Source organism: Arachis ipaensis, chromosome B5 (assembly GCF_059453495.1).
Source record: "Arachis ipaensis isolate K30076 ecotype BB chromosome B5, ASM5945349v1, whole genome shotgun sequence".
Classification (NCBI taxonomy): Eukaryota; Viridiplantae; Streptophyta; class Magnoliopsida; order Fabales; family Fabaceae; genus Arachis; species Arachis ipaensis.
Genome location: NC_142440.1, coordinates 32979095 through 33006279, shown reverse-complemented (window position 1 = coordinate 33006279; position 27185 = coordinate 32979095). Strand labels below are relative to the sequence as shown.

Here is a 27185-nt window from a genome sequence, read left to right as displayed (position 1 = left end):
CCGTCCTGAAAAGAGAAGTCAATAGGGGATGAGAACATCGTCCTTGCAGATTCTCAATAGAGAGTTCAAGAATTGTCATAAGAGGATACTATAAAAAGAAGAATGAATTTCAAAAGCAAAGATCATCGTTCATCTTATGAACCTCTTCAAAACCACAACATTTACTTATCCAAGATTTAAAGTTCTCTTCTTTAATATAAGAATTTCAAAACTCAAATAATATTCCATAACATAATCAAGTACGGCCTCCGGTCTAATACAAAATCAAGTCATGGCTCCGGCCCAACATACAGACGACTCTCGGCCTCTGTCCCAACATACAGATAAATCTCGGCCTCCGATCCAACATACAAACAAATCTCGGCCTCTGACCTAACATATAAACAAATCTCTGCTCGGTCTCAAAACAGAATCAATCACAGGCACAAATAATACAAGGCAAACATAATTAGAGAACAATTACAGCAAGTACCACAATTAACAGTTAAACAGAATTCATCAGATAAGCAAATTAAAACACTTAAGCGTGCCCAAACAATATCAAACAAATGCAGTATGATGTATGCTTGTTCTACTAGTCGTGAGCTCATGTGTCGGTTACATTGCCAGAATGCGACACATCCGGTAGCTAACTTGGACATTTTTCCTCTAAAGTTTTTTCGCATATATGTACACTATATGTCTCGCAGGGTGAGTATCCTGTACCCCTCGCAGGCAAAATTTTCTGTATTCTTGCAGGGTGAGTGCCCGATACACCTCGCCATCAGAAAAACCCTCGCAGGATTGAGTGTCCTATGCACCTCGCACGATTGAGTACCCTGTATATTTCTTTCAAAAGCCCATTTTCACCCAATTAAAAGTCTCAAATTAACTTCAATAATTCATCGCAAGCTTAAACATTTGAATTCAATTGCTTTTGAAAACCACTGAAAACTTTCAAAGCCTTTCCCTAAGGTCCCAAAATATTTTTTTTTGGTCAAAATCAATCCAAATCAAAATAAGTTATTAAATTAGATTAATTTATCTTAAATTAAGATTTATTAAATTAAATTCTACGACAAGGTCTCTAAATTTTAGGAGAGCGATAACCAATTTCATTTTTTTATAATGCAAATTTGAAATTTCCTAAATCATAACTCTTAAATCAGATTTAATTGAATAGATCTCGCTTTTAATTTTATTCAAGTACCAAGACCATCTTTATTTAAAACAAGTTACCAAAGCTGATTTCAATTTCTTTTCTAAGTTTAAAACATTCCTCAGAGAATCAGAAACCATTTTGTTTCGTCAAAAGCAAATTCAAATAAAATGATTTTTCAATCCAAATTTTTTCAAATAACACTTTAAATCAAGTCTTCTAATCTCTACTTTAAAGACAACCTCTTTTAAAGGCCCAAAAATCATCCAGTTTATAAACCAGAATCTTAATTGAAACTATATCATCAGTTTTATTTTTAAACAATTTTCTTCAAGTCGCAAGAATGCTGCAAAACGAAATCTTTTCCATGATTCGTAAAATCGAGTAAAACTCTTTTTTATTCAACCAAGTTTCCAGAACAATTACGAACTTCATTTACTCCTAAATACTCATTTTTTTTAATTAACCAAACTAAAGTAAATAAATTCTCATTTTTTTCATTATTCAGTTTAATCCAAACTTATGAAAATTTCAGCAATATCTTTCCTAAAATTTGGACTTTGCCATTCTTCTCGGATCCCATCCAAATCATTTCTCAACCTTTTTCAACGGATTAAAAGCCAAATCATTTCGAAATCAAACCAATTTCAATATCGAATCATTTTTCAACAATTCAAGAAACGAATTCACCCACCACCAATTCAATAAAATCAATCAACAACCAAAACATCCAACATTTTCAATCAATCAATAAATCAAAATTCTCAGTGACTCTAACCCAATTAAATACTCATTATTTCTCGGTTCTACAACAAATACAGCGACACTTCAACAACAACCAATTAAACATTCTAAATCAATTAAACAAATAATTATATCAATTTTTATAAGCTCATGATTAGGAGTGGCAAACGAGTTAGCCTGCTCCGTCCCACCTAATGAGATGGTTCCGAATTCCTCTCCCGCCTCGCCTAACGGCGGGTAGCCCGCCAATTTTTTTTAAATAATAAATTATTAAATATCAAATAATATATATAATTTCACAATCATTTCAATAAATTTATAATTTCTAAAGACATAAAAAAATTATAATTTCTAAATTCACAAACATTAAAGTCTTTATAATTCTAAATATGTAATAAACATAATTATTAACCAAGTTTTTTGAAATAAAATAATAAAATCAACATTATAAAATAAAACAAACATTATCCAAGACATATAATTAAACATTTTCAAGTCTCTAATCAATTATGTTGGAATAAATTAATTTTAATAACCCAGATCATCCATATTGAATCATCAAAAATATATCATATCATACTCGAATGCGGAAGCGTACCTGAATTCATAAACATGAATCATACGATCGGAAGAATTTGGATCTTGTGGTTCTTTCGATCTTCCTCAACCAAAGCCTTCTGTATTCCTAGGAGGCTGAACTGCAACTCTTTTGATGGGGAAAGAGTAACAAAGGCGGCTTTGGTATATTGGGGACCGAAACCCTGAAGGTCTATTTATATTTGAGCATGGCACCCATTAAACCCTTAAGCCCAAATAAAATAGTATCTAAGGCCCAAAAGATAATATATCTAAAATCCAAAAGATAATTATCTAAGGAACAAAAAATAATATCCGGTTTTATTCTTATTTAATTCCAAATCAAAAATAATAATGACTTATTCAATTAGTATTTAAAACAATAAATGAGATCATCATTATATAAGTCATTTAATTTGAAATAGCATAATTTGTGATTATAATTAATATATGTATTGCCCATAAATAAGTTAGGAAATCAAATAATTTCCTAACAATCTCCCACTTGGGCTATACATATATTATTTCTTGACATAATCACATCTTTATAAACTTTATGCGCGCATTTGAATGCTATTTCTCTCATTACTTTAACAATCTGGTCCGTCTCATACATTAGATATGGAACTACCGCAGCTTTTATCACATTAAATGCCGTGACTAAACCACGCCAATCACCATCCTAATATACTCAACGACATAGATCAAATTTGGATGAGTAATATGGAAATTACATGCCAAGTGATCTCATGCATGTCTATTTCCAGCCGGTCCAACTTTATTGAGATCAAACACAATACAAATATTGTAAAATGAACATTTCACATAACATGAAATAAACCATCAACTTAAATCTGCAGAAAAATAACTCAATATCTGTCATAGGATATATAGCATAAACTCCCACTAAACCAAGGCATCACAAATATTGACACCCATCCGAGCAGTGTGCTCATGAAAAACTTTAGGGGTCAATCCCTTGGTAATGGGTCTGCTAGCATATACTCTGTTCCTATATGTCCTATGAAAATCTGTTTTTCTCAAATTTTCTCCTTGACAACTAAGAACTTGATGTCTGTATGCTTCGATTTTGTCAAACTCTTATTGTTATTGGAGTATAGTACTGCTGACTTATTGTCACAAAATATCTTTAATGGCCTTTCAATGTCATCAACTATATGAAGCTTAGTGACAAAGTTTCGCAACCATATGCCATGAAATCGGAATCAGAGTACCTAATGATCTCCAAATTTTCTGATCTCCGATAAATAAGCATGTAATCCTTTTGTTCTCTTTAAACAACGCATTACGCATTTAACAGCTATCCAATGATCCATATCCGGATTGCTCAAGTATCTACCCAACACTCCCACTATAAATGATATATCGGGATGTATGTAGACTTGAGCATACATTAAATTCCCTAGTGCTGATGCATAAGGTTTATCATGCATTGTTGTCTTCTTAAGATCATTTTGGGGCATTGCTTGAGACTAAACTTGTCTCCTTTAACTACGGGTGTGTCCATTGGTCTATAACTTTCTATGACATATCTACTTAAAATCTTTTCGATATAGTTCTTTTGTGATAATCCAAGAATACATTGAGAGTAATCTCTTAGTATCTCGATTCCTAATACAAAAGAGGCATCACCAAGATCTTTCATTTCGAATTTGTTCGATAGAAATTTCTTAGTTTCATGCAACAAGCCTATATCGCTACTGGCAAGTAGAATGTCATCAACATGTAAGACCAAAAGAATGTATTTACTCCCACTGAACTTGCGGTATACACGCTCATCTATAATATTTACCTCAAAACCGTATGAGGTAATGACTTGATGAAACTTGTGATACCATTGATGGGAAGCTTGTTTGAGACCATAGATGGATTTTCTCTTTTCTATTAGATCTCCTTAATGACACTTCTTGAGGTTGTTGAGCTTGCTGTATGGATTGGGATTGAGGGGAATTCTCATTATTTTTTCTGTGCTGTAGCAGTATCTTGAGCAACAACAATATTCTCATTGTTCTCTTGTACTGTAACTAGATCTACAGTAGGATTCTCATTGTGCTCTTGTACTATAACTGTGTCTTGAACAATAATAGGTACAAAGACCTGATCATTGTCAGTTATAGAATCCTCATCAAAAGCAACATTCCTAATATTTCCTTCCCCCCAAACTCAACATCCTCAAGAAATCTTGCATTTTCCGTCTCAAAAATAGACCTTGATGCAGGATTGTAAAACTTGTACCCCCGTGAACGCTCAGCGTAACCAACAAAGTAGCAACTAATTGTCCTTGAGTCCAATTTTTCTTTCATGCAGCCTATAAGGTCGCGCCTCAGCTGAACATCCCCAAATATGCATATGCTTTATACTAGGCATTTTCCCAGTCCAAATTTCATATGGGGTTTTGTTAACTGCTTTGCTTGGCACCCTATTAAGGATGTACACTGCGGTCTTTAAGGCTTCTCCCTAGAGTGATTCAGGCAAGGAAGAATGACTAATCATACTTCTCACCATGTCCTTAAGAGTTCGGTTCCTTCGCTCTGCAACACCATTCATGCTAGGTTTGCCTGGCATAGTGTATTGCGGAACAATGCCACACTCCTCTAGGAAAAGAGCAAAAGGCCCAGGACGTTGCTCTCCTGAACCGTCATATCTTCCGTAGTATTCACCACCACGATCAGATTTGACAGCTTTAATTTTCTTTCCAAGTTGAAGTTCAACTTCATCTTTGAAAGACTTGAAAACATCCAAGGCTTGGGACTTTTCATGAATTAAATATAGATACCCGTAACGAGAGTAATCATCTATGAACGTAATAAAGTACCGTTGTCCATTCCAAGAGACAGTAGGGAATGGGCCACATATATCGGTATGTATTAGTTCTAAGACATCTTTAGCTCTCTCGGCACCTAATTTCCTTTCGTTTGTCCTTTTCCCCTTTATGCACTCAATGCAGACTTCAAAGTCCGCCAAATTTAGGGGTCCGAGAATTCCATCCGACACGAGCCTCTGAATTCTCTGTTTAGAGATGTGGCCTAGGCGTTTGTGCCATAATGATGCCGAATTCTCATTCAGTTTTTTTGTTTTGTACCCGTTTGCAGTATTTCATTATTATAGGAATTTAAGTTAAGCCTATATAGATTATCCACCAAATGACCAGAGCAAATATTATTCGAATTGTAAAAGAGACTGACTTTATTGTCTCCAAATGAACAAAAATAACCTGATTTGTCCAAACGAGAAACAGAAACCAAATTTCGTCTAAATGACGGTACATAAAATGTCTCTAATAAATCCAAGTAAAATCCACTCGTGGAACATAATCTAAAGGTTCCTATAGCTTCGACTGCAACTATATTACCGTCTGCCACATAGATGTATCTTTTAGCATCACTTGGCGGTCGGCTCCACAGGCAACCCTGCATAGTAACACTTACATGAGCAGTAGTAGCAGAATCTACCCACCAAGTATCAACAGGTGCATAACTTAAACTAGCCTCAGAACAAACGAAAGTAAGAATTATACCCTTCTTTACACGCCAAGTGGCATATTTGGTACAATCCTTCTTCATGTGTCCCACCTTCTTACAGAAGAAACAAGTTGAAACTTGATCTTGTTTCTTAGCCTTTTTCTGCTGAGAAGGCACATCCGCAGTAGTATCACGCTTTCTTTTATACTGAGAAGATGAAGCCATGTGAGCACTTTCAGTCTTATCTTGCTGTAGCCTCTCTTCTTCTTGCACACAGTGAGATATAAGCTCATTTAAGGACCAAGTGTCCTTCAAAGTGTTATAACTCACTTTGAATTGCCCAAAGTGTGCAGGAAGGGAAATCAAAATGAAATGCACGAGTAAATCTTCAGACAACTCTAACTTTAGTGCTTTCAATTTTGAAGCAAGATGAGACATTTCCATAATGTACTCCCTTATGTTCCCGTTACCTTTATACCTCATGGAGACAAGTTTGCTCAAAAGACTACTTGCCTCCGCCTTTTCATTCTTAGTAAAGAATTTTTCTACATCCTTTAGGAACTGTTTGGCATCTTTATCCTCAGTGATTGAGCCCCGAAACGCCTCAGGAATTGAGCGTTTCATGATCATGATGCTCATTCGATTGGATCTCTCCCACTTCTCTATTTTAACCTCATTGAGGTTTTCCGGAGTGGAAGTGGGTTTCTCCTCTCGAAGTGCTATATCTAGGTCCATACAACCGAGGACAATCTCCACGGTATCCTTCCAAACTTTAAAGTTTGAACCATTCAGCATAGGAATACTGCTAATTTGCGCAGAAACATTGGTAGCTAAAGCCATAGTTTCTGGATCAGAACAAAAAGAACATGCAGTAAATATTAGTTATTAATGGGTAAAAAATCCATATTGAGATATCTAGCACAACATTAATTTTCAATCTTTGGATAGAAAAATTAACTGTAAGTGATACTCTCATTGCAGTAATCAAATATTGTCAAAATTCCTGTCACACATTAAGCCTTTCTTTGGACCGACTTAATGCGCACATGGAAACTTAAACTTCGCAACCTATTTATTACCGCATATATTCTCTATTAATTGGCCAAACAATAACCTTCCTTTGGGCCGATTATTGACCGCATAATTAATAGAAAATAAACAGAAGTATGCAATGCTTATTATTTGGCCAAACAATAAACTTCCTTTGGGCCGATTATTGTTTGTATAAATAATAAACATTACTTTATTCTTAATTAGTTACCCAAATATTTATTTACCATTAATATGTGTATGTAATTCGGCCAAATATAGGCCTTCCTTTGGGCCGACCAATATTCGCATGAATTACATATCACCATATTCTTAATGTTTTAAATAAATCAATTTTCACAAAAGAGGCTACTTTGGCAGCATAATGTTCAATCAATTTATTTCAAAACCAAATCTTTATAAAAATAGATGGGTATACTAATTTAAATTGTTACCAGTTTCCTTATGTAACAAAAAAAAATACTTAAATCCTAAAAAGAATTAAATCTTAATAATGTCTTTTAAAACCTTAAAGAAAAACATGATTATAACTCATGTGTCGAAAATTCTTGATCCATTAACATTAAAATTAATCATTATAATTCAATAATACTTTATTAATGTTTTAAAAAATAAAACATTTATTTATTATATAAATTAAACGCCAGTTCGGTTTCATGTATATATAGTTATACCTTAAACAATGATAATATATATAAACAATCATACATGATAACACATTTATATAAGGAATTGCAATATCACGGCACTGGCATTAACAAAAGGAAATTAATCTGTGTTTGTGCAATAGTACCAGTATACGACGCACACACATCATACACATTTATTTCTGAATTCACAAATCAAAGGCGCAGTACATTCACATGTACAAAATTCATTAACAAATAAATCAATACATATAAAGAAGGCACTGCAATTCATAAGGTCAGTGTATACACATTAAAAATTAAATAACGAATTCACCGGATTCACAAAATTGAATTCGATCCGAACAACGCAAACATGTTTTGATCCGGTGAAATAAAAAAAAATTAATATTTTTAATGGCTCAATTATGGATGGCTCTGATACCACTTGTTAGAATAAATTAATTTTAATAACCCAGATCATCCATATTGAATCATCAAAAATATATCATATCATACTCGAATGCGGAAGCGTACCTGAATTCATAAACATGAATCATACGATCGGAAGAATTTGGATCTTGTGGTTCTTTCGATCTTCCTCAACCAAAGCCTTCTGTATTCCTAGGAGGCTGAACTGCAACTCTTTTGATGGAGAAAGAGTAACAAAGGCGGCTTTGGTATATTGGGGACCGAAACCCTGAAGGTCTATTTATATTTGAGCATGGCACCCATTAAACCCTTAAGCCCAAATAAAATAGTATCTAAGGCCCAAAAGATAATATATCTAAAATCCAAAAGATAATTATCTAAGGAACAAAAATAATATCCGGTTTTATTCTCATTTAATTCCAAATCAAAAATAATAATGACTTATTCAATTAGTATTTAAAACAATAAATGAGATCATTATTATATAAGTCATTTAATTTGAAATAGCATAATTTGTGATTATAATTAATATATGTATTGCCCATAAATAAGTTAGGAAATCAAATAATTTCCTAACAAATTAAACATAGAACATAATCCAATTATAACTTAGAATATCTTCAATTATCATCATCAATTACAAAAAAGAAATGACGGGCTCGCCAGAGAAGTCCACCCCACGCCGTCGAAACTTGCCAAAGTCAACGTATTAGACAGTACAGGTTAGGCGGACTTTTTAATTATGACGGTTTTAAATTTTCAACTCAACCTTTTTTTTTTTTGCAAATTAAGCAAGCCAACCCGACAAATTTTGACACATTTGCCATCCCTACCTATGATAAAGAGATTAGTTGCTCAAGTTATTGTAGCACTTCTTGATAAGGAAAACTAATTTTAATTATTTGAGATTAATTTTCAATACATTGTTTGAGCTATGAATTCAATTTTAATTTAGTTTTAAACTACCTAACATGGAAAATGCATTTTTATTTTATTTTTTGATATGATAAATAGTATAAATTGCATAAAATTAATGGAACATAAAATCTAATTTCATCTAAAACTTAAATTAGATCGAATTTAATAATTAAGTTAAACAGTCATGCTACACATACAAGCCTTTTTGGCTTATCAGTCTTACAAGTTGGACCAAGTCCAACAAAAACCACTCTCACCCAACTCAAGCGTGTTAAACACGCGTCTTACTGAACCGTTTCCAAAGCGCGTTACTACATTATGAACGACTCTTGTTCTTCTTCCTCAATAAAAAACGCAATTCAAGGCACATTCGAAAGCTCTGATGAAACATTCAAACTCCTCGCTAACACTTGACGAAATCAATAAGCAAACATCAAAATCTCCATCAAAAAATACCAAACAGAAAGAAGAAACATTATTCAAGGTACTGTTTCACTGTTCTTCTAGGTTTTTAAGATTTCTCTTTCTGATTTCAAATGTGAAGCATTACATCGTCGTATACACTGTTTAAAGTTAATCTGTTTCACTGTTCTTGGTTTAGATTTGATAGTACTATTCTAATGAAACTTTTCAAGTCGTTTACACTATTTTACGTACTTCTAGTGAATAGTTTAACGTGTGTTTTTATCTGTTTTTGTGCATGTTTTGTGCATATTTGCATGTTTTTTAAGTGAGTTTGTATTCGTATAAACTCTGTATTGTATTTCAAGTGAAATCATTTTTGGGGGTATATGGCCGATTTTTGGGTGTATATGTCGGAATTCGAATGTGACTGGTGCTTCTAGTGGCATTTTGAACTTAAATATCATTTTGAACTCATATAATGTCATGTAATCCAAAAAAAAAAATAGAGGTGTATGGGACTAATATATATTAAGAGTATTGAAGTGTAACTGGTGTTGTTGTACTAGTGCTTGACCTTGTAGTATCATTGTATGTATTTTTGGTTGAGTTGAATATCATTTTGAACTCATTTAATTTCGTGTAATCGAAAAAATAATAAATGTGTATACGACTGGATTTGGGTGTATGAGGATGGTATTTGGGTGTACGTGATTGGAATTTGGGTGTATGTGTGTGATACTTGCCTGGTATTTTTATCTATTGACAGTATTTCTTATTTCTTACAGTAAAAATGACAACCAAGAGCCAAGGTAAAAAAAATACAATGTAAGCACATATATATATCTTAGAACAAATCAATTATTCCTAATGTAAATATAGGTTATTTAAATGACTCTCATTTTGCTTTGTTTACGGCAAACCAAAGACTTGAAATGTGCCACGAGATTATTCAGTGAAAAGTTTGAAAACATGAGCGAGCCAAAGAAAGCCATCGTTCGCGAATTAGGATTTGGTGGCCTCATGCACATCCCGCCAATGAATGTGCCACATAAACTGTTAAAGGAGTTGGCTAACTCCTTTAATTTGGACAATAACAAACTGGACACAGGCTATGGTTCTTTTAAAGTTAAAGCCAAAATAATAGGGGCTGCCCTTGGCCTCAATGCATCAGGTAACTGATTACAGAAACCTCTATGCTTGCATTTTCTGTAATATATTCTTTGTAATATCTTATTCTGATATCATGTAATCAAGTAATAAATTTAGGTGTATATGAGTGATATTTGGGTATATTTCAAGTGATTTGGAGCGTAAATTATTTTCTTTTTTATAGGAGATCTATTTCCCGATAAAGTGAGTTATAATGATCTCTCGGAGGAGAACAAAGTGATTTTTAGGAGGTTCCAGAGGAAGATATTAAAAAATCTGACCGATGAAATGATGAATATCAGTGTTGACAACGACCAAGATTGCCTGATGTTCAAGAGAATTTTCATCCTCTATATTAAAATGGCATTTTTGTTGCCAACTATGATAAACAAAGTATCTCCTGTCCATCTAGCTCCAATTTTTCAGATGGACAAGATAACGGAGGGCAACTGGGGTGCCCATGTGTTGAATTTCATCATCAAAGACATAACCAATTACCATTTGAAAAAGAAAAAATCAATTGACGGCTGCCTCTATGCCTTGATGATCATCTATTTCCATCTAAAAAAACACGCAGACAAGAAGGAAGAAGCAATCCCTGGACCTCCTTGGGTTAGCCACTGGAATAGAGAACTGTTGGTTGCGAGGATCAGAGCAGAGATTGATGGTCATATGGTAACTAAATAGAATACTTCTATCTAGTTTGGATGTATTTAGTCAATATTTGGGTGTATGTCATCTGAATTGATGTGTAATTGGTTTTAAATGTTTTAAATGTTTCAGGGCATCGTCAGGAAGGCAGAAGTAAAAAAGAAGTTGAAGAAAATGAAAGAAAAAAAAAGAAAGAAAAAAAAAAGAAAAAGACAAAAAGGAAGAAGGCAAGTTCATCCGAGAGTGATTCATCGGAGAGTGAACTTGATTTTTCCTCTGAGTCTGAGTCTGAACAAGACTCAGAGCAAACAACAGAAATAAGGAAACAACCTACCCGTATCGCTAAAAAGTAAGTAATATTTTGGGTGAATTTTATAATTTTTAGGGTGCTTTTTGCTAATGATTGGTTGCCCTCCAAAATGGTATCCAGAAAAAGGAAGCAAATTTTGGAGGATTCCACTTCATAGAGTAAAAGTGAATCCGATGATGAGTAAGATTCTAAATTGTTATTGCATTTCTTTCTTTTCTATTTATTATCAAAATTTAATATTTTAACAGAGTATTTCTCATTTAATTTTAGAAGTGAAGAATCGTCACCAATAAAAAAAATAAAAATCAAACAAAAAATTAAGACTCCACCCAAAAAGTATGCACTACTTTTGATAATATTTTACCATCAATTTTGTTGTGTTTGTCTGATTCATACTTTTTTTATTTCCAGGACGCAATCCAAAAAGAGAAAGCACATTGTTGAGGATTCGTCTTCTGAAGAACAAATTCAATCCTATGATGGGTAAGATACTTTGTAAAACTATCTTACCCTTTATCATCAAAATTATATTTGTTAACATGTTCTTTTGCAAGTACTGTCAGAACTTATATTTGGGTGTATATTATCGATTTTAATGTTTTTTGGTTTCTAATTATTGTTTTTGGTTTCCCAAGATGAAGGGAGTTGGGCTGCCATCGACGGAAGGTCACTATGACTCATTCGAAACGTAAGATCCTTTATTTGATAGAATTTTGATATCCTAATTTAACTAAATAGTATTTTTACTGAATGAAGTTTATTCTATGCTTAGAATGTCGGAGGTGAACTTAGGAAGTGAGAGTGATCCTTTGTTTCAAGGACAAACAGATCAAAGCAGCGTAAACAAACCCGCTGATAGCATGTAATTTCTATTTCTAATACCAGTTGCTTAATTCTTTTTTTACCATCTGCTTCTAATTCTGTGTATATTTTTTTTAGAAAAAAAAAGCCCTTTAATGTTTTACGCAAGAAAAAAAAAGGCAGGAAAAAAAGAAAAATTTGCAACTAAGTAAGTTATAAAAAAACAGAGCCTGTGTTTCTTTTCAATTCTTCAGGTGTATTTTGACATTATTTGGGTGGATTTCAGGTTGAGTCTGGAAGAAGAATCGGTCAGTGACCCAGCTCAACAGAAGATTATTATTGTTCCGATGGAGACACATTCGGAATCTGAACCACTTGATATGTGAGTTTTACAACTAAATTTCCACATTCTAATAATCTATTTTAAGGGAGTTTCTTAACTTTTTATTTTTGTCTTGTTTAGAGTTCCAATACAAGTACGCATGCCTCTATCCCAAACAACAGCAGCAAGCCCTGTGCCACCAGTTGAACCATCCCCTCCCCCCCCCCCCAAAAAAGTCCCCAAGCAAAAAAATTAATGTAGAAACAACCAAGTGGTAAAGAATGATATTCGGGTATATTTGGTTATTATTTGGGTGTATTGTTCTCTTATTTGGGTATATCTCTTCGGAATCCTTTTCTCTTACCCTGCAACACTCCACAACTCCAGAAACCTGATGAAAGCACACCCACAGTGCCACCGGCTCCATCTAAAATGTAAGTTTTATACAATATAACTCTCTTTCGATAACATTCATCTATTCTTATTCTTATAATATCATATGTGTCAACATGCAGTAATCCACCCCCTAAAGCCACTGCTGCATTAATGATGATCGCCAACACAGCATCCTATGTACCAAAACAATTTCTGGCATCGTCATTCAGCCTCAGCTTCACTGATTCAAGTCAAGAAGAAACCTTGACTCAAGAGGGGCAACCAGGATCTCAGAAGGGAAAAATTCCTCAGACACCTATACTAATGAAAGAATTAGAGGAGCTGGTGGAGAAAATTGCAAGCGCTGGGATTAAGGTAGCAATGGACTTTGCAAAGGGTAAAAGTCCACCGCACGAAAAGCAATCGGCTGGCCAAATTTTTGAAAATTTTGAAACTCTTGCAAGGAGTAAGGAATTGTTGGCTGAGATGAAAGAGAAGTGCTATCTTAGGGCCACATATGTGAAAACATACGGGGATGGAAGTACTAATGAGTACGACCCAGTGTGCACCCTCAATGCCCAAGAACCATTAATACTGTCAAAAATTCACTTTGCATCTCTAGCAGCTAGCAAATATATCGAAGCTGAGGTAAAATTAAGACAAGATTAATGATTTAATTATGACATGTGATTGCAATGTTGGTTGATTTAATTGATTTGGGTTTTGTTTTTTCTAGATTGTCAATGCTATGTGTCTGATTCTGAACAGATGATGAGCGGATATTTTATACGCTTTTTGCCATCATTTTCATATAGTTTTTAGTATGTTTTATTTAAGTTTTATTAAGTTTTCATAGATTTTAGTGTAAAATTCACATTTTTAGATTCTATTATGAGTTTGTGTATTTTTGTGCAATTTCAGGTATTTTCTGGCTGAAATTGAGGAGCTAGAGCAAAAGTCCGATTCAGAGACAGAGAAAGTGTTGAAGATGCTGCCTGGATCTGAACTCCTTGCACTCAAAAGAGCTTTTCTGGAGTTATAGACATCTAAATGGAGCGTTCTCAATGGCTATGGAGAGCTAACATCTAGAGATTTCTAGCAATGTATAATAGTCCATACTTGGATTCAGAATTAAAGGCCCAAAACTGGCGTTCAACGCCAGCCTCCTGCCCTATTCTGGCGTCCAGCGCCCAAAGGAGAAGAGACCAGCGTCCAACGCCCAAAAAGGACACCCTAGCCAGTGTTCAACACCCTAGAGGCCTCCTAGCATATGGATCTCAATTAAGCTCAGCTCAAACACTCACCAAGTGGGCCCCTGAAACGGATTTTAGCACTAAAAGACTGTTTTACCCTTTTTTATGTAATCCTTAGTCATTAGTTTAGTATTTAAAGTAGAAGATCACTCTTTGTAAAGGAAATTTCGATCTTCTTCCAACTTTTTGAAACTTTACACGTTTATCATTGTATTTGATGAGCGAATATTTTATACGCTTTTTGACATCATCTTCATATAGTTTTTAGTAGTTTTTATAGGTTTTAGTGTTAAATTCACATTTTTGGATTATACTATGAGTTTTTGTGTTTTTGGGCAATTTCAAGTATTTTTTGGCTGAAATTGAGGAGCTGGAGCAGAAGTCTGATTCAGAGACAGAGAAAGCACTGCAGATTCTGTCCAAATCTGACCTGCCTGCATTCGGAAGAGCTTTTCTGGAGCTAAAGAAGTCCAAATGGAGCGCTCTCAATGGCTATGGAAAGATGACTTCCAGAGCTTTCCAGTAATATATAATAATCCATACTTTTCTTCGGATTAAAAGGCCCAAAACTGGCATCCAACACCAGCTTCCTGCCCCCTTCTAGGCGTCCAGCGCCCAAAGAGCAGAGCCTGGCATCCAAAGGCCTAGAAAGGACCCCCTAGCTGGTATTTCACGCCCAAGAGACCACAATGCACGTAGATCTCATTAAAGCTCAGCCCAAACACTCACCAAGTGGCCCCAGAAGTAGATTTTAGCACTAAATAGACGGTTTTACCCTTACTAGTCATCTGTTTAGTATTTAAGGGATTAACTTTATGTAATTCGGAGTCTTTTGACCACTTTTATGTCACTTTCCAATTTAGGAGAGCACCATTTTCGTTTTTCACTTTATTTTTACTTTCAGTATGGGTTTCTATACCTCCTAGGTTGAGGGGAGGAGCCCTGCTGAGTCCTATGAATTAATAAAACTACTATTTCTTCTTCTTCGATCTGTTTCTGATCTATCTCTAAGATGTATATCTGATCTTCATCGTGGTAAACAGGATGATCTAACAAATTAGCTCTGTTCATCACATTAAGACAAATGTGCCTGACGAACACCCGCGTCTACTTGGGTTCTTGTAAATACTCGAAAGGAAAAGCACGAGCCAACAGCTATGTTTATACATCTCACAGACGGTTAATCCACGATTTTGTTGGGGACTTCTCGAGACACCAGTTCAGCCGATTTTCGGAGAGATTAGGGTCTCCGTGGTATAGGCTAGAATCCAAAGAAGTATCATTCTCTGATTCGGAAGATTTGACCTTGTTTGTGGCGTTTTAAGTAGGATCGCCAAGAGAATGGACTGCTATGCGCTTCACCCTTCGTCAAATTGAAAATCACGACCACTGGCCACGGCCGTGTTCATTCTGTAGCAGAGGAGATCGATGACCACGGGCAATGGCTTTGATCACTTACAGCCTGCCATAGAAGAAGATCATTCACAAGCAAAGAAGACAGTGGTACTAGAGTTACTTCAGAAAGACAAAGCAACTCAAACTCTCAACTCTATTCCTATCCCTAAAACACTTGTTTTACAGATACAAATTATGAATAGTTTTCTCTATCTAACAACCTTTTGAGTCTGCTTGACTAAGACCTGCAAGACAACCATAAGCTTGCTTCAAGCCACAATCCTCGTGGGATCGACCCTGACTCGCTCAGGTATTACTTGGACGACCCAGTGCACTTGCTGGTACTTCCTGCTGTACGAAAAGGTGTGGGATTTTGCGTACGTGCGCACCAGTATTCTCTATCAGTCTGTGTCACTAAACCTCCTAAGTTTAGGCTAGGAGCTCTGCTGAGTTTAATGGATTAATAAAAGTACTATTGTTCTATTTCTAATTTGTGTTTGATCCTCTATTCTAAGATGTATCTTCGTTCTTCATCCTAAGATCACGTGCTTGACAACCACCCGTGTTCTTCTTGGGTTCGTGTGACTACGTATCTAGAAAGTATTGAACCACTAGCTTGATTATACAATTCTTAGACGGTTAATCCACAACTTCAATGGGGACTTCTCGAGACACCAGTTTAGCCGAGGTATGGAGAGATTAGCGTCTTTGTGGTAGAGGCTAGAACCCAAGGCACAGCGTTCTTTGATCCGGAAGATTCGACCTTGTATGTGGCGTTTTAAGTATGATCATCAAGGGGGAATGAACTGCAGGAGCTTCACCCTCAATCATACTGGATCCGCACTAAACCTAGGGTTCAGCATTGGAGGAAGATTAGCAACCGCGACCGTACGGTGTTGATCACATACAGCCTGCCATAGAAGAAATCATTCACATTTGGAGTAGGCAGTAAGACCAAATTGATCCAGAGGAACAAAGTATCTCCGAGGCCTTAACCATCCTCCTATCATTGTATTCACCATCAATTGAGTAACGTTTTCTTTAATTTACTTTTATGCGCTTTAAACAAACAAACAACTCTTCTACCCGCCTGACTAAGATCTACAAGATAACCATAGCTTGCTTCAAATCACAATCCTCGTGGGATCGACCCTGACTCGCTCAAGTATTACTTGGACGACCCAGTGCACTTGCTGGTTCAGTTGTACGAAGTGTGGGAATTCGTGCACAAATAGACAAAATATTAAAAGATTTGAAGAAGAAATTTACTATCACCCCCCCTAATATTATGGTAAGGTGTATTGGACTCAATTTTGGGTACATTTGTGTAATGTTTTAGGTGTATTAAATATTTCTTCTGGTGTTTCTTAAATGCTGCAGAAAATGGCTATTAGGAATCATGGCGGTGGCGAGTTCTTACAACCAAAATAAAAAAAGCCATTTATGATTGAGGACTACAAAATGTTCATTCCTTTTTTGGATTTGAAAAAATTGGCATCCCATCCATATGTAAGTTTTCTTTCTAAAACTTCTAATCAAAATTCTTTTGTTTATGTGCCAATTAAACTAAAACACTATTCAATATAGCCATACTTCAGATATTTGCACATGTTTGCTATGCGGAGCATTGGTGATTTTGGGTGGCTGATGTTAGAAAGAAAAAATTTTGGATCCTTGACCCAGATCACAAGACGTGTCCCTCCAAACCTAGAATGAAGCTTAATAAATTTGTTGTAAGTTGATTCTGTTTTTTGTGTTTTAATCTTTGAGTGTATTTCTGTTCAAAATAAGGTATAGTGTGGGATCCTTTGGGTGTATTCATTTATTAGATTTATTCTCTCTGATATTTTGCTTTGTTTTTTGTTTTTAGGGGTATGTGATTTCCCGAATGAGGGTATATGCCGGGGGGCACCTCTCAAAAAAAATAATTGTGAAATTAAACCGCCATACATCAACATTTCAGGCCAAAAGACAAGGTATGGATCTTTCTCTCTAAAAATTGTATTTTCTGTTGCTGTGCTATTTTAATTTGCTCATTTATTTTTGGTTTTCAGCTATGATTGTGCTGTTTATGTAATGAAATGGCTTGAAATTGTCGAGCCTCAAAATATTAAAAATGGGAAGTATGACTGGGACAATTGGACACAAGTAATTGTGTTTAAAACTGTATAACTCTCTATTAATTAACTAAATTAACAGAGTTCATTGAACGCTTACTCTTTTAAACTGTAGGCGGAGGTGGACCACTTTTGAGTTGAATATGCTTCACGAATTATATTTCATGAGATTAATCGAGACAGAGATATAGCAATAGAGAAGGTGAAGCAATAAGATTGTCCAAATCATCTGCAGTGTTATTGAGTCCATATTGTCAAATAGAATCAGATGATATTGACAGTGATTAGTTGGAGTGGTGTATAGTGTTGGAATAGTTTGAACATTTTTTGTAAATATTATGAATATTTAATCCAATCTTATTATAAATTATTTTTCATAAATAAACTGGCTGTGCTGTATTCAAAAGATGTCAATTATAGGTAAAAAAATGAAAGAAAACAACACCATACGTGCTAATATGCCCATTTTCTTTAGTAATACACCCAAATATAGCCGGTATACACCCAAATTGAGTACTCACATATTTCTATGAAAAAACCAACAAGGTGGTATGGAAATTCTAGTATTTGATTGTATACGTATAGTAAATTTAAAACAAACAAATATAAACAAAACACTAATTTCTAACACAAACAGCAGCATCTGAAAAATATAAAAAAAGAAAAATGTCAAATACAAGAGACTGCAGAAATACACCAAAAAAATTGAATGTTACACCCAAATAGTTTCACTATACACCCAAAATTCTATCCCGTGTTGTTGGATCCCTGAACTGATAATTCATAATATGTCCGTGATATTGGCTGGAATTCGTTTGCAATCTGTTTGTCCAGCTTTGAACCTAGCCTATTTTTTGGACGTCCTCTTGTTCGAACCTTTGGAGGGATTTGAAGCTCGTTAACCGATTCCAAGTTAGCATCTTCGTGAGATAACGAACATGTCCCCTTCCTTTTGGCTTTCAGTTCTTCTATCTCAACCACGACGTTATCGTAGGCACGGTGCAGAATGGCGGTGAGCTCCTCAGATTCTGATGCAAATTCACATATATTTTGCGAACGAAACACCAATTCGTCAAACCTCTTGCTTTTTGGTGCCAACAATGGCTTGTCGTGGCTGCTCTTGATGTGTGTGTCTCTTCTTTACGTTCTTGCTCCATCGTTCCAATTCGTCACACTTTGGTTACTCGTTCAAAGCTCAACACGCTTAAGGATTGACAGCACAATATCCCTCTTGACTCGAATAATAAGCACTGGCATTTCACTTGGGCTGCTACCAAGTCATACGTAATTGTAAACTTATTGAATGTTGAGCTAGAAACTTGTTCAGCAACTTCGTATACTGAATAGCCTAAAGCAGAGTTCGTTAACCTTGTGATGCAATTCATCTTTCCTCTAAATTGTGCTTGGACTTTCCTAAACTTTTGGTGAGTGTACACATGTTGAAACTGAGCTTCTATGGAAGATTTTATTGCACAAGGTATGACAGTGTAAAAATCTGCAGCATCCAATTCTCTCTCTCTTTGCTCCCTGCTTCCGAGGCAATTATCATATTGTTTGACGAATTGGATAAGTGAGTTGTTCCGGGTAATGAACTTGTTTAAAAATGCATGCATGCTCTTGCTCCTTTATGTGTTTCTCATCCCGGCCCAAAAGTGGTGATCCAGATAAATTGGAATCCATATATGACAGTCTTCGTATAGCTCTGTAAAACACACCCAAATCAGACTATAATACACCCAAAAACATGCAATTTACACCTCTACTGCAGATTTTAAATGTCATTACCTAAAAGCCACTTGTTGTCCAGAAGACCATACTTCAACAGAAAATCATTCCAATTCCTATCAAATGATTTTTTGGTATGAGAGTTCCAAACAACATGGCTCATTTCTTGTTCGATTTCTATGTGTCCCTGGAAGCCGTTTAATTTACCTGGAATCTTCTTCATGATGTGTCGATACACCAATAGTGAATTGTTATGGGCATACAAGCCTCAATAGCCCTTTGCATCGATGTGCATTGATCGGTGAGAATCCCTTTTGGAGCCTTTCCTCCCATACAATGAAGCCAACATTGAAAAACCATTTGAATGATTGAATATCTTCATTTTTCATCAAAGCGCATCCAAGAAGTGTTGACTGACCGTGGTGATTCACCCCGACAAAAGAACCACAAACCAGATTATACCTGAAACAGATTACGACAAAACAGAATTAAAATCATTAAATACATCCAAATAATGACTTTATACACCAAAAAAATCCAATATATACCTCTGCAGCATATTCATAAAACAACATTAATTTAGCATCATAAACCAGAACAGCATATTAGCTGTTTGTATTATAGGTGGTGTCGAATGAAATAACATCCCCGAAATACTCACAGGCAGCTCTGCTCCTTGCATCCGCCCAAAAATCATGCTTAATCGACTAATCATCCTCGAGTTCGAGCTCGAAAAAGAAATTATGATTCTTCTCTTTCATTCTTAATAAGTATTTGCCAAATTCTTTTGCATCGTCTAGTTCTGAAACATTCCGCACTTCTCTCGTGATGTAATTCCTCACGTCTTTTTCGATAAAATTTAACTCACGATGACCCCCAGCTGCTACAACAAATGATTGGTAAGTTTTGCTTGGTCTGATACCGACTTCCTCGTTATTCTCTATGGTACGACGCATGGACATGCTTAGTTCCCTATGCTATTTGAGCATCTCTGCTTGATTTGGATATCAAGAATGTGAATGATGCAACATGACCTTCGAAATGATCCAAACACCAACGTCCTTTAATATGTGTATATAAATTCTTGCAGGACAATTTAAACCAACAGAGGGATTTGTCTTTTCGGTGGGAGATATTTTCGATTTTCATTTTTCCTCTCTGCTATATGTAATCAATTGATTCTTAATTCCGTTTTCCTTCTTATTTGTGCTCCGAACTCTTGTAGAAAAATCTGCAGCCTTCGCATAATCCTTGTAGAATTTTGCATCATCTTCAAGTGTGTTAAAAGTCATTCCAACCTTGGGAACAAACTGCTCTTCAACGACACAGAGGGGCTGCAAAAAACACCCAAAATACACGATATTAAACATAAGCATAAACTATAGAATGCAAATACAACTATAAAACTATCATCAAAAATAACAAAAATTAGATTCATGAATCATCATTAAACAGAAACAGAAACTGTAAATACACCCAAACTTTCCTAAAATACACCAAAATATTCCTAATTTACACCCGAACGTCTGATATAAAATGCAGAAAATTCATCAGAACTAATACATTAGATTCAATTCAAACAAGGAATAGTGAACAGCAAATTTCACAGGCAAGGTTCATGCATTATTCAGCTACACAATCATAAACTACTAACTGGATTCAAATTCAAATTCAATTATTAACTATAATTAAACCACACCTCAGGAACTTCATTGGATTCAAATTCAAAATCCACTTCACTCTGGTTCAGCTGACAATCTGAAGTTGAATCATCCATTATCTTCAAAACGGTTTTAAAGCTTGATTTCAGAAACAATGGAAAAGGAAAAAAACAAAGAAAGAGAACAGAGAGAGAAACTTACGTAAACGGCGACAGAAAAGGCAGAGAGAAACACACGAAAGAGATAGAAGAGAGAAGGCAAGAAAACGCAGAAGAAAGAAACGAAATCCTTTCGAAGAAGGAAGTAAAATATTCGCGCGTTGATTAATTGAAAAATCTGTTAAGAAAGTGCGTGAAACATACGTGCCATAAGAGGCGCGTTTTAGGGCTAAGGGAATTTCAGCACTTGTAAAACTTGTATAGTGAGAAGGCTTGTATGTGGAGCATAGTTATTAGAACCGGACCGGATTGGACCGGCCGATTCGACCGAAAAACTGATAAAACCGGACCCAATACTAGTATAGTCCGACATTTAGACTGCACAAAATTAAGAACCAAAACGAACCAGTCAGATATAGAATAAACCGATAAAAACCAGTCAAACTCGCTAAAGACCGTCTGACCGGACCGCTTGAAATTAAAATTTCAAGAAATGTGTGAGGTGGGATTCGACCCCTGTCTTCATGGAAAAAGAACGTCCTTTATATCCACTGAGCTAGCATTCCCCTTATTAATTAATATACAAATTATAATATATAGGTATCTTTCATCAAATAGTTTACTTCTATATAATTTATTTTAATTTTAGTTATAAACTTACTCATTCTTAAATTAATTATATTTTTTCTTTTCATAATAATATATTATTTATTAATATTATTTTTTAATAAATAATTGTAATATATAATAGTATAATAGATATAAACTAATTAATAAATTATTAAAATTTTAAAATAATAGTTATTTTAATATAAAAACAAAATAAAAATATTTATCATGGAATAAAAGTAACAAAATACTTCATATTCTATATTATTTTAGAATAGCTAGATGATATTCATAAAATATTAGTAAAAATATGTATTTTAAATTTTAATTTTAAATTTTTTATTATTTTTTATTTTTTATTTATATAATACCGGGTTAATCGGTTCAACCAGTGACCCACCGGTTGAATCAATAATCTAATGACCTAATAGTTTGACCGATTTGATCACCGATTCAGTTCTGATAACTATGATGTGGAGATTAATTATAAGTTAAAAAGTCTAATATAAACATACCTAATAAATCATAAAATTTTGGTTGGAATGATTTCTTTTAAATTTGTTTAAACCGTACCGGAAACATGTAATGAATGAATAATCATGATAATGATAGTGTGTTAGGCTTTTAACTATTAACTCCAATTTGAGTTTGTGTTTTGATTTTTTTTTTCCCAGTTAGTTTTGATATTTATGTCAGCTTTAAACTTGAAATCTAGAAAATTTAAATCTTATTATTTATACCCCATAATAGTTTAGATTTGAAGAAGAGGATTTAGATTAGATTTTAAATCTTTTTCAATATAAACTAATTTTTATCGATTTAAAAATGATACACATAGGAGAAAAAAATGCTAAAATTAAAGTATCATAAAAAAATGACAAAGACTAATGTATTTTAAAATGTAAAAAATACAATATTTTTTTAATTTTATCATCTAAATTATAAATCCTAAACTCTAAACTCTAAACTCTAAATTATAAATTATAAATTATAAATTTTAAATTATAAATTATAAATTTTTAAATTTTAAATGTAAATTATTAATATAAAATATAATAAATAGAAAATTAAATTTTGTTTAATTAATAAAGAATATAGAATTTTTTTATTTAATAAAGAGCATTTAGGATGAATTTAGAAAAATCATATAGTGAATGATTGAATAAGATACTTCTATTACGGTTATATAATTAAATATATAAACTATAAATAAATCACTTCAAACTATAAATAAATCCAATAATAAAATTATTAAATATTTTGTTATTTATTATATAAAAATAGCTCCGTTGATTTTTCCCGGTTTAATTTAATTTCGGATCGTATGAAATTTTTTTTTCTGACTTACCCAAACAACCAAAATCATTTACATTGTAACTGCTCAGCGCAAACGTAACCTATAAATAAAGGATCTTCACTCCAATTTTTCTTTGCACTATTATACAAACACTTTCCTTTTCTTTGAATCTCTTTGACTTTTTGATTCACCGATTGAAGTCCTTATAGTTTTACTGCGCATCTGGATCCCAATTCTACTCTCTACTCAGGTTTGCTCCTTAGAACGCTAGCTTCTTTGGAATTCTCCATTTACTTTCTCCTCCTATTTTGCCATGGATGATCTACGTGAGGCGTTGTTCTCTCCGATAGGATTGACCTCGCTGAAGCTCCGTGCAATTTCCTGGTGGAAAGTTTGTATTTTTATTTTAGGGTTCCATTTAATTTCATTTAGTTTGACGTTGAGAGCAAGGTTAAATTATTTGAGGGGGTTTTGTTTGATTTCTCATCAAACTATGTAAATTATTGTCATTATGAAATTTCTTTATTCTCTTGCTGTTCATAAGTTGTATTTTAATTAAGCTGTGTTAAGTTGGTTGATGGAGAGTTGTGGAGTAACAGAATTTGGGTTTTGATGAGGGAATGGGTTCTGCTGCTTCTTGTGAATGGGTTGCTGTTTGAGTTTTGGAAGATATCAATGAGCAATGAAGGGTCTCGTTCATAAGAATACTGTGTGTCTGATGTAGATTGTGTTTTTGTTTCATAGTATTATGGCTGTTATAACAACAACAAGGAGGACTGAACTTTTGGGTCGAACAACATCCCCAACATGTAAGTACTGGCTAGCTGGGAGATGCAACAGAAATCCTTGTAGATTTTTGCATAAGTTACCAACCTTGTCATCCAATGTATACTATAAGCATTCAAAGAAGCCCCATTCTTGTGTTGAGAAGATGAGAAGTTCCTCTGTTAAGAAGCCAACAAATTGCGCACCAAAGGCCGTCAAGAAACCAGCAAATTGTGCGCTGAAGTCTGTTGTGTCTGCTGAGAAGCCAACCAAATGTGAACAAAAGGGTGTAGTGATTGAAAAGATTGAAAATGTGGAAGATGTGGCCGCTCTTGCTATGGCTTCTGTGGAGAAATCACGCAGTATTTGTAAATATTGGATGACTGACAATTGTGTGCATGGTGACCTGTGTCAGAATTTGCATTCATGGTTTTATGGTGATGGGTTTACCACACTTGCAAAGCTTTATGAACACAAGAAGGTACATGTCTCATTCCACCTTTTATTATTTGATATTAACATATGAAAGTATATTTTGTTTAGTGGTTTTGCTAAACTAATTCTTTAGTGAATTGCTTTGGTTTATGAACTTAGATGGTACATTAATTTTGAAACTGAAATAAGTTTGGGTGCCAATAAAATTATTTTTTGAAATGTTTACTCTAATTAAGTTACTCAGTAAGTGCCATTGAGTTAGATCCTACTATGCCAATATTAGTGGAATAGCTAAGTATCAAATTTTTGTTGACAGGTTGTCACTGGGATTGCACTGCCATCTGGTTCAGACAAACTTTATTCTGGCAGTACTGATGGCACAGTTCGCGCTTGGGACTGCAACACCGGCCATTGTGTTAATACGATAAGTGTTGATTCTGAAGTCACCTCATTGATATCTGAGGGCCAATGGATTTTTGCTGGCATAAAGAATGCTGTGAAGGTAAGAGAATACTTCACTCTTTTATTTTAGTGTAACAATGATGTCTTATTTATAGGAACTTTAACTGTATGCTGATAATTTGGTTGTGGTTGTTGTTAAGGCATGGAATATTCAGACTGGTGCAAATGTTACTCTTGATGGACCTAAAGGGCAAGTCCTTTCCTTGAATGTTGGCAATGATATCCTCCTTGCTGGAGCAGAGGTAAATTACCTTGCAGTGATTTATGGTTGTTATAATTCAATCGTTGTTTATAGTTAGCCATCTGCTAGTTTTGCTGTTTGATTAAAGCTGTCACATTTCTGCTCGTTCTGTTGTCTATTAGTTTTTAAATAATTTGTTTATTTAAATTGCAGGATGGTGTTATTTATGCTTGGAGATGCAACTCTGAACCCAAAGCTGAGTCTCCTTTCAAACTGGTTGCAACACTAAGTGGCCATACTAAACCTGTAGTTTGTCTTGCTATTGGATGCCACAAGATGCTGTATTCTGGGTCCATGGACCATAGCATTAAGGTAGTGTTTTCTGTGAACTTGCAATTTGTTTATTTATTTATTTCAATGTGAGATATGCTTCATGTAGATCCTTTACACCATCCTCACAATATTTTGTTTTTGGTGAATGGTTTCATTTGTAATTTAGTGATGATCAGTCTTGGCTGTTTATACATTATTTCCCTGTTAGTTATGCAATCAGTCTTCTTTTCTAAACCAACAGTGGGTCTAAAATATTTGTTTTCCTACTGTCTACAGGTTTGGGACCTTGATACATTACAGTGCACGATGACACTTAACGGACATACTGACATAGTCACATCACTTATTTGTTGGGATAATTATCTATTATCTGGTTCATCTGATTGCACGGTCAATGTGTGGGTGTGCACTGAGGAGGGAACTCTAAAAGTGGCATACACTCACATGGTCGAAAATGTAAGTTGTTTAACTACTGATATTTATGCACAAATATGTTTTAGCTGATATTTTAATTTTGTTTATGAAGGAGGTGATTGGTTTGTATAATTAACATTTTTTTTTCTTATTCTAGGCTGTTCTTGGACTGTATGGGATGTCTGATGTAGACGCCAAGCCAATATTGTTCTGCTCGTGCAAAGACAATTCAGTTCGTATGTATGAATTGCCTACGTGAGTCACCATCAAGCTTTTGTCTAGTTACTTTTGCTGCAATGTCTCTGTATTATATGGGGCTTGTTTTTTCTTGCTGCTGTAGCTACTTAATGTGCTAACTTCTACAGGATTTTAGAGAGAGGTCGACTATTTACCAAACAAGAAGTTCGATCCTTTGAGATAGGCCCTAATGGACTTTTCTTCACCGGAGATGGGAGTGGTTTGTTAAATGTGTGGAAATGGTTGGAAGAGCCCAAGGTGCCAACCTCCTGAGCTACAACAACAAAAGGTTTTTGGATGAAGAAAGTCTACAAGATCATTGGTTGGATCATGTTCTATCTGTGATATAATAGGGGGAATTTTGCATGTATAATACCTATGATATGAGAAAATAGTGATGTTTGTGTTTCAATTTGTTATGCGGTGTATTTGTCTTTTGTTTTGTTGGATAAGTTGTAATTACTCTTTGGTTGGTTCCTTGTTCCTTGATGGCAATGCCGAAGGGGAATAATTAACTGGCCATGGAATGTTGTTTTGTTCTCCTCTTTTCTGGGTTGAGTTGTATAGAACAATTTAAAAAGAATTTTGTATATATAATATAACAGTTTATGTATTATACAATTTTCAAGATCATAAATTTTGAAAAAGGTGAATGCTTTTTTAAAATTTTCACACGTTATTTAATTATTATAATATTAGATCATAAATAGTTTTTTGGGTGACTACAGATAATTAACCATTGTCGATTTTGATTAAAGACAGATCCAAAAGTCAAAATAATAAGTCAACATAACAAATTCAAACCACAGTTTATATATAGTTAGTTTAGATTTTAAATCTTTTTTTATATGAACTAGTTTTTTTTTTAGTTAAAATGACACAGACAAATAAAATCTCTAACTTAAGGTATGATGAAAAGATTATATGGTGAATGCTTGAATAACGAGTTTAATTTATGTGGTGTATAATTAAATGTTTAAGAATATTATTATGTATCAAATAAATTCAACTTCAAGCTTTTTTTTGGAAAAAAAAAGTTTTGCTTTAATATGGGGTTTTCAATTAAAAAAACATGATTCACATGGCAAGTAATTTGGAATCGAAATTTTGCTGAAATAATTATCATATTTATAATTGTGTTATGAATAGTATGGGATTAACACT

The 27185-nt window shown here is 34.4% G+C and overlaps 1 protein-coding gene across 1 annotated transcript; it reads left to right on the top strand.

The window, feature by feature from the left end:
* The first annotated feature begins 23329 nt into the window (after positions 1-23329).
* On the top strand, positions 23330-26668 carry LOC107643431 (zinc finger CCCH domain-containing protein 48-like). The gene is made up of 8 exons (XM_016347076.3): positions 23330-23444; positions 23939-24440; positions 24711-24896; positions 24997-25098; positions 25251-25409; positions 25647-25826; positions 25942-26039; positions 26150-26668. Exons 2-8 carry the CDS (start codon positions 23943-23945, stop codon positions 26292-26294), a joined length of 1368 nt encoding a protein of 455 aa, XP_016202562.1. The 5' UTR covers positions 23330-23444; positions 23939-23942; the 3' UTR covers positions 26295-26668.
* The last annotated feature ends 517 nt before the right edge of the window (positions 26669-27185 follow it).

What these genes read in the sequence shown, in the direction of transcription:
- LOC107643431 (XM_016347076.3), top strand. Translation starts at nt 23,943, where the DNA reads ATGGCTGTTATAACAACAACAAGGAGGACTGAACTTTTGGGTCGAACA. An exon ending in GCATAAAGAATGCTGTGAAG is followed by an intron (nt 24,897 to 24,996) that starts GTAAGAGAATAC and finishes GTTGTTGTTAAG; the next exon opens with GCATGGAATATTCAGACTGG. An exon ending in TCCTCCTTGCTGGAGCAGAG is followed by an intron (nt 25,099 to 25,250) that starts GTAAATTACCTT and finishes TTTAAATTGCAG; the next exon opens with GATGGTGTTATTTATGCTTG.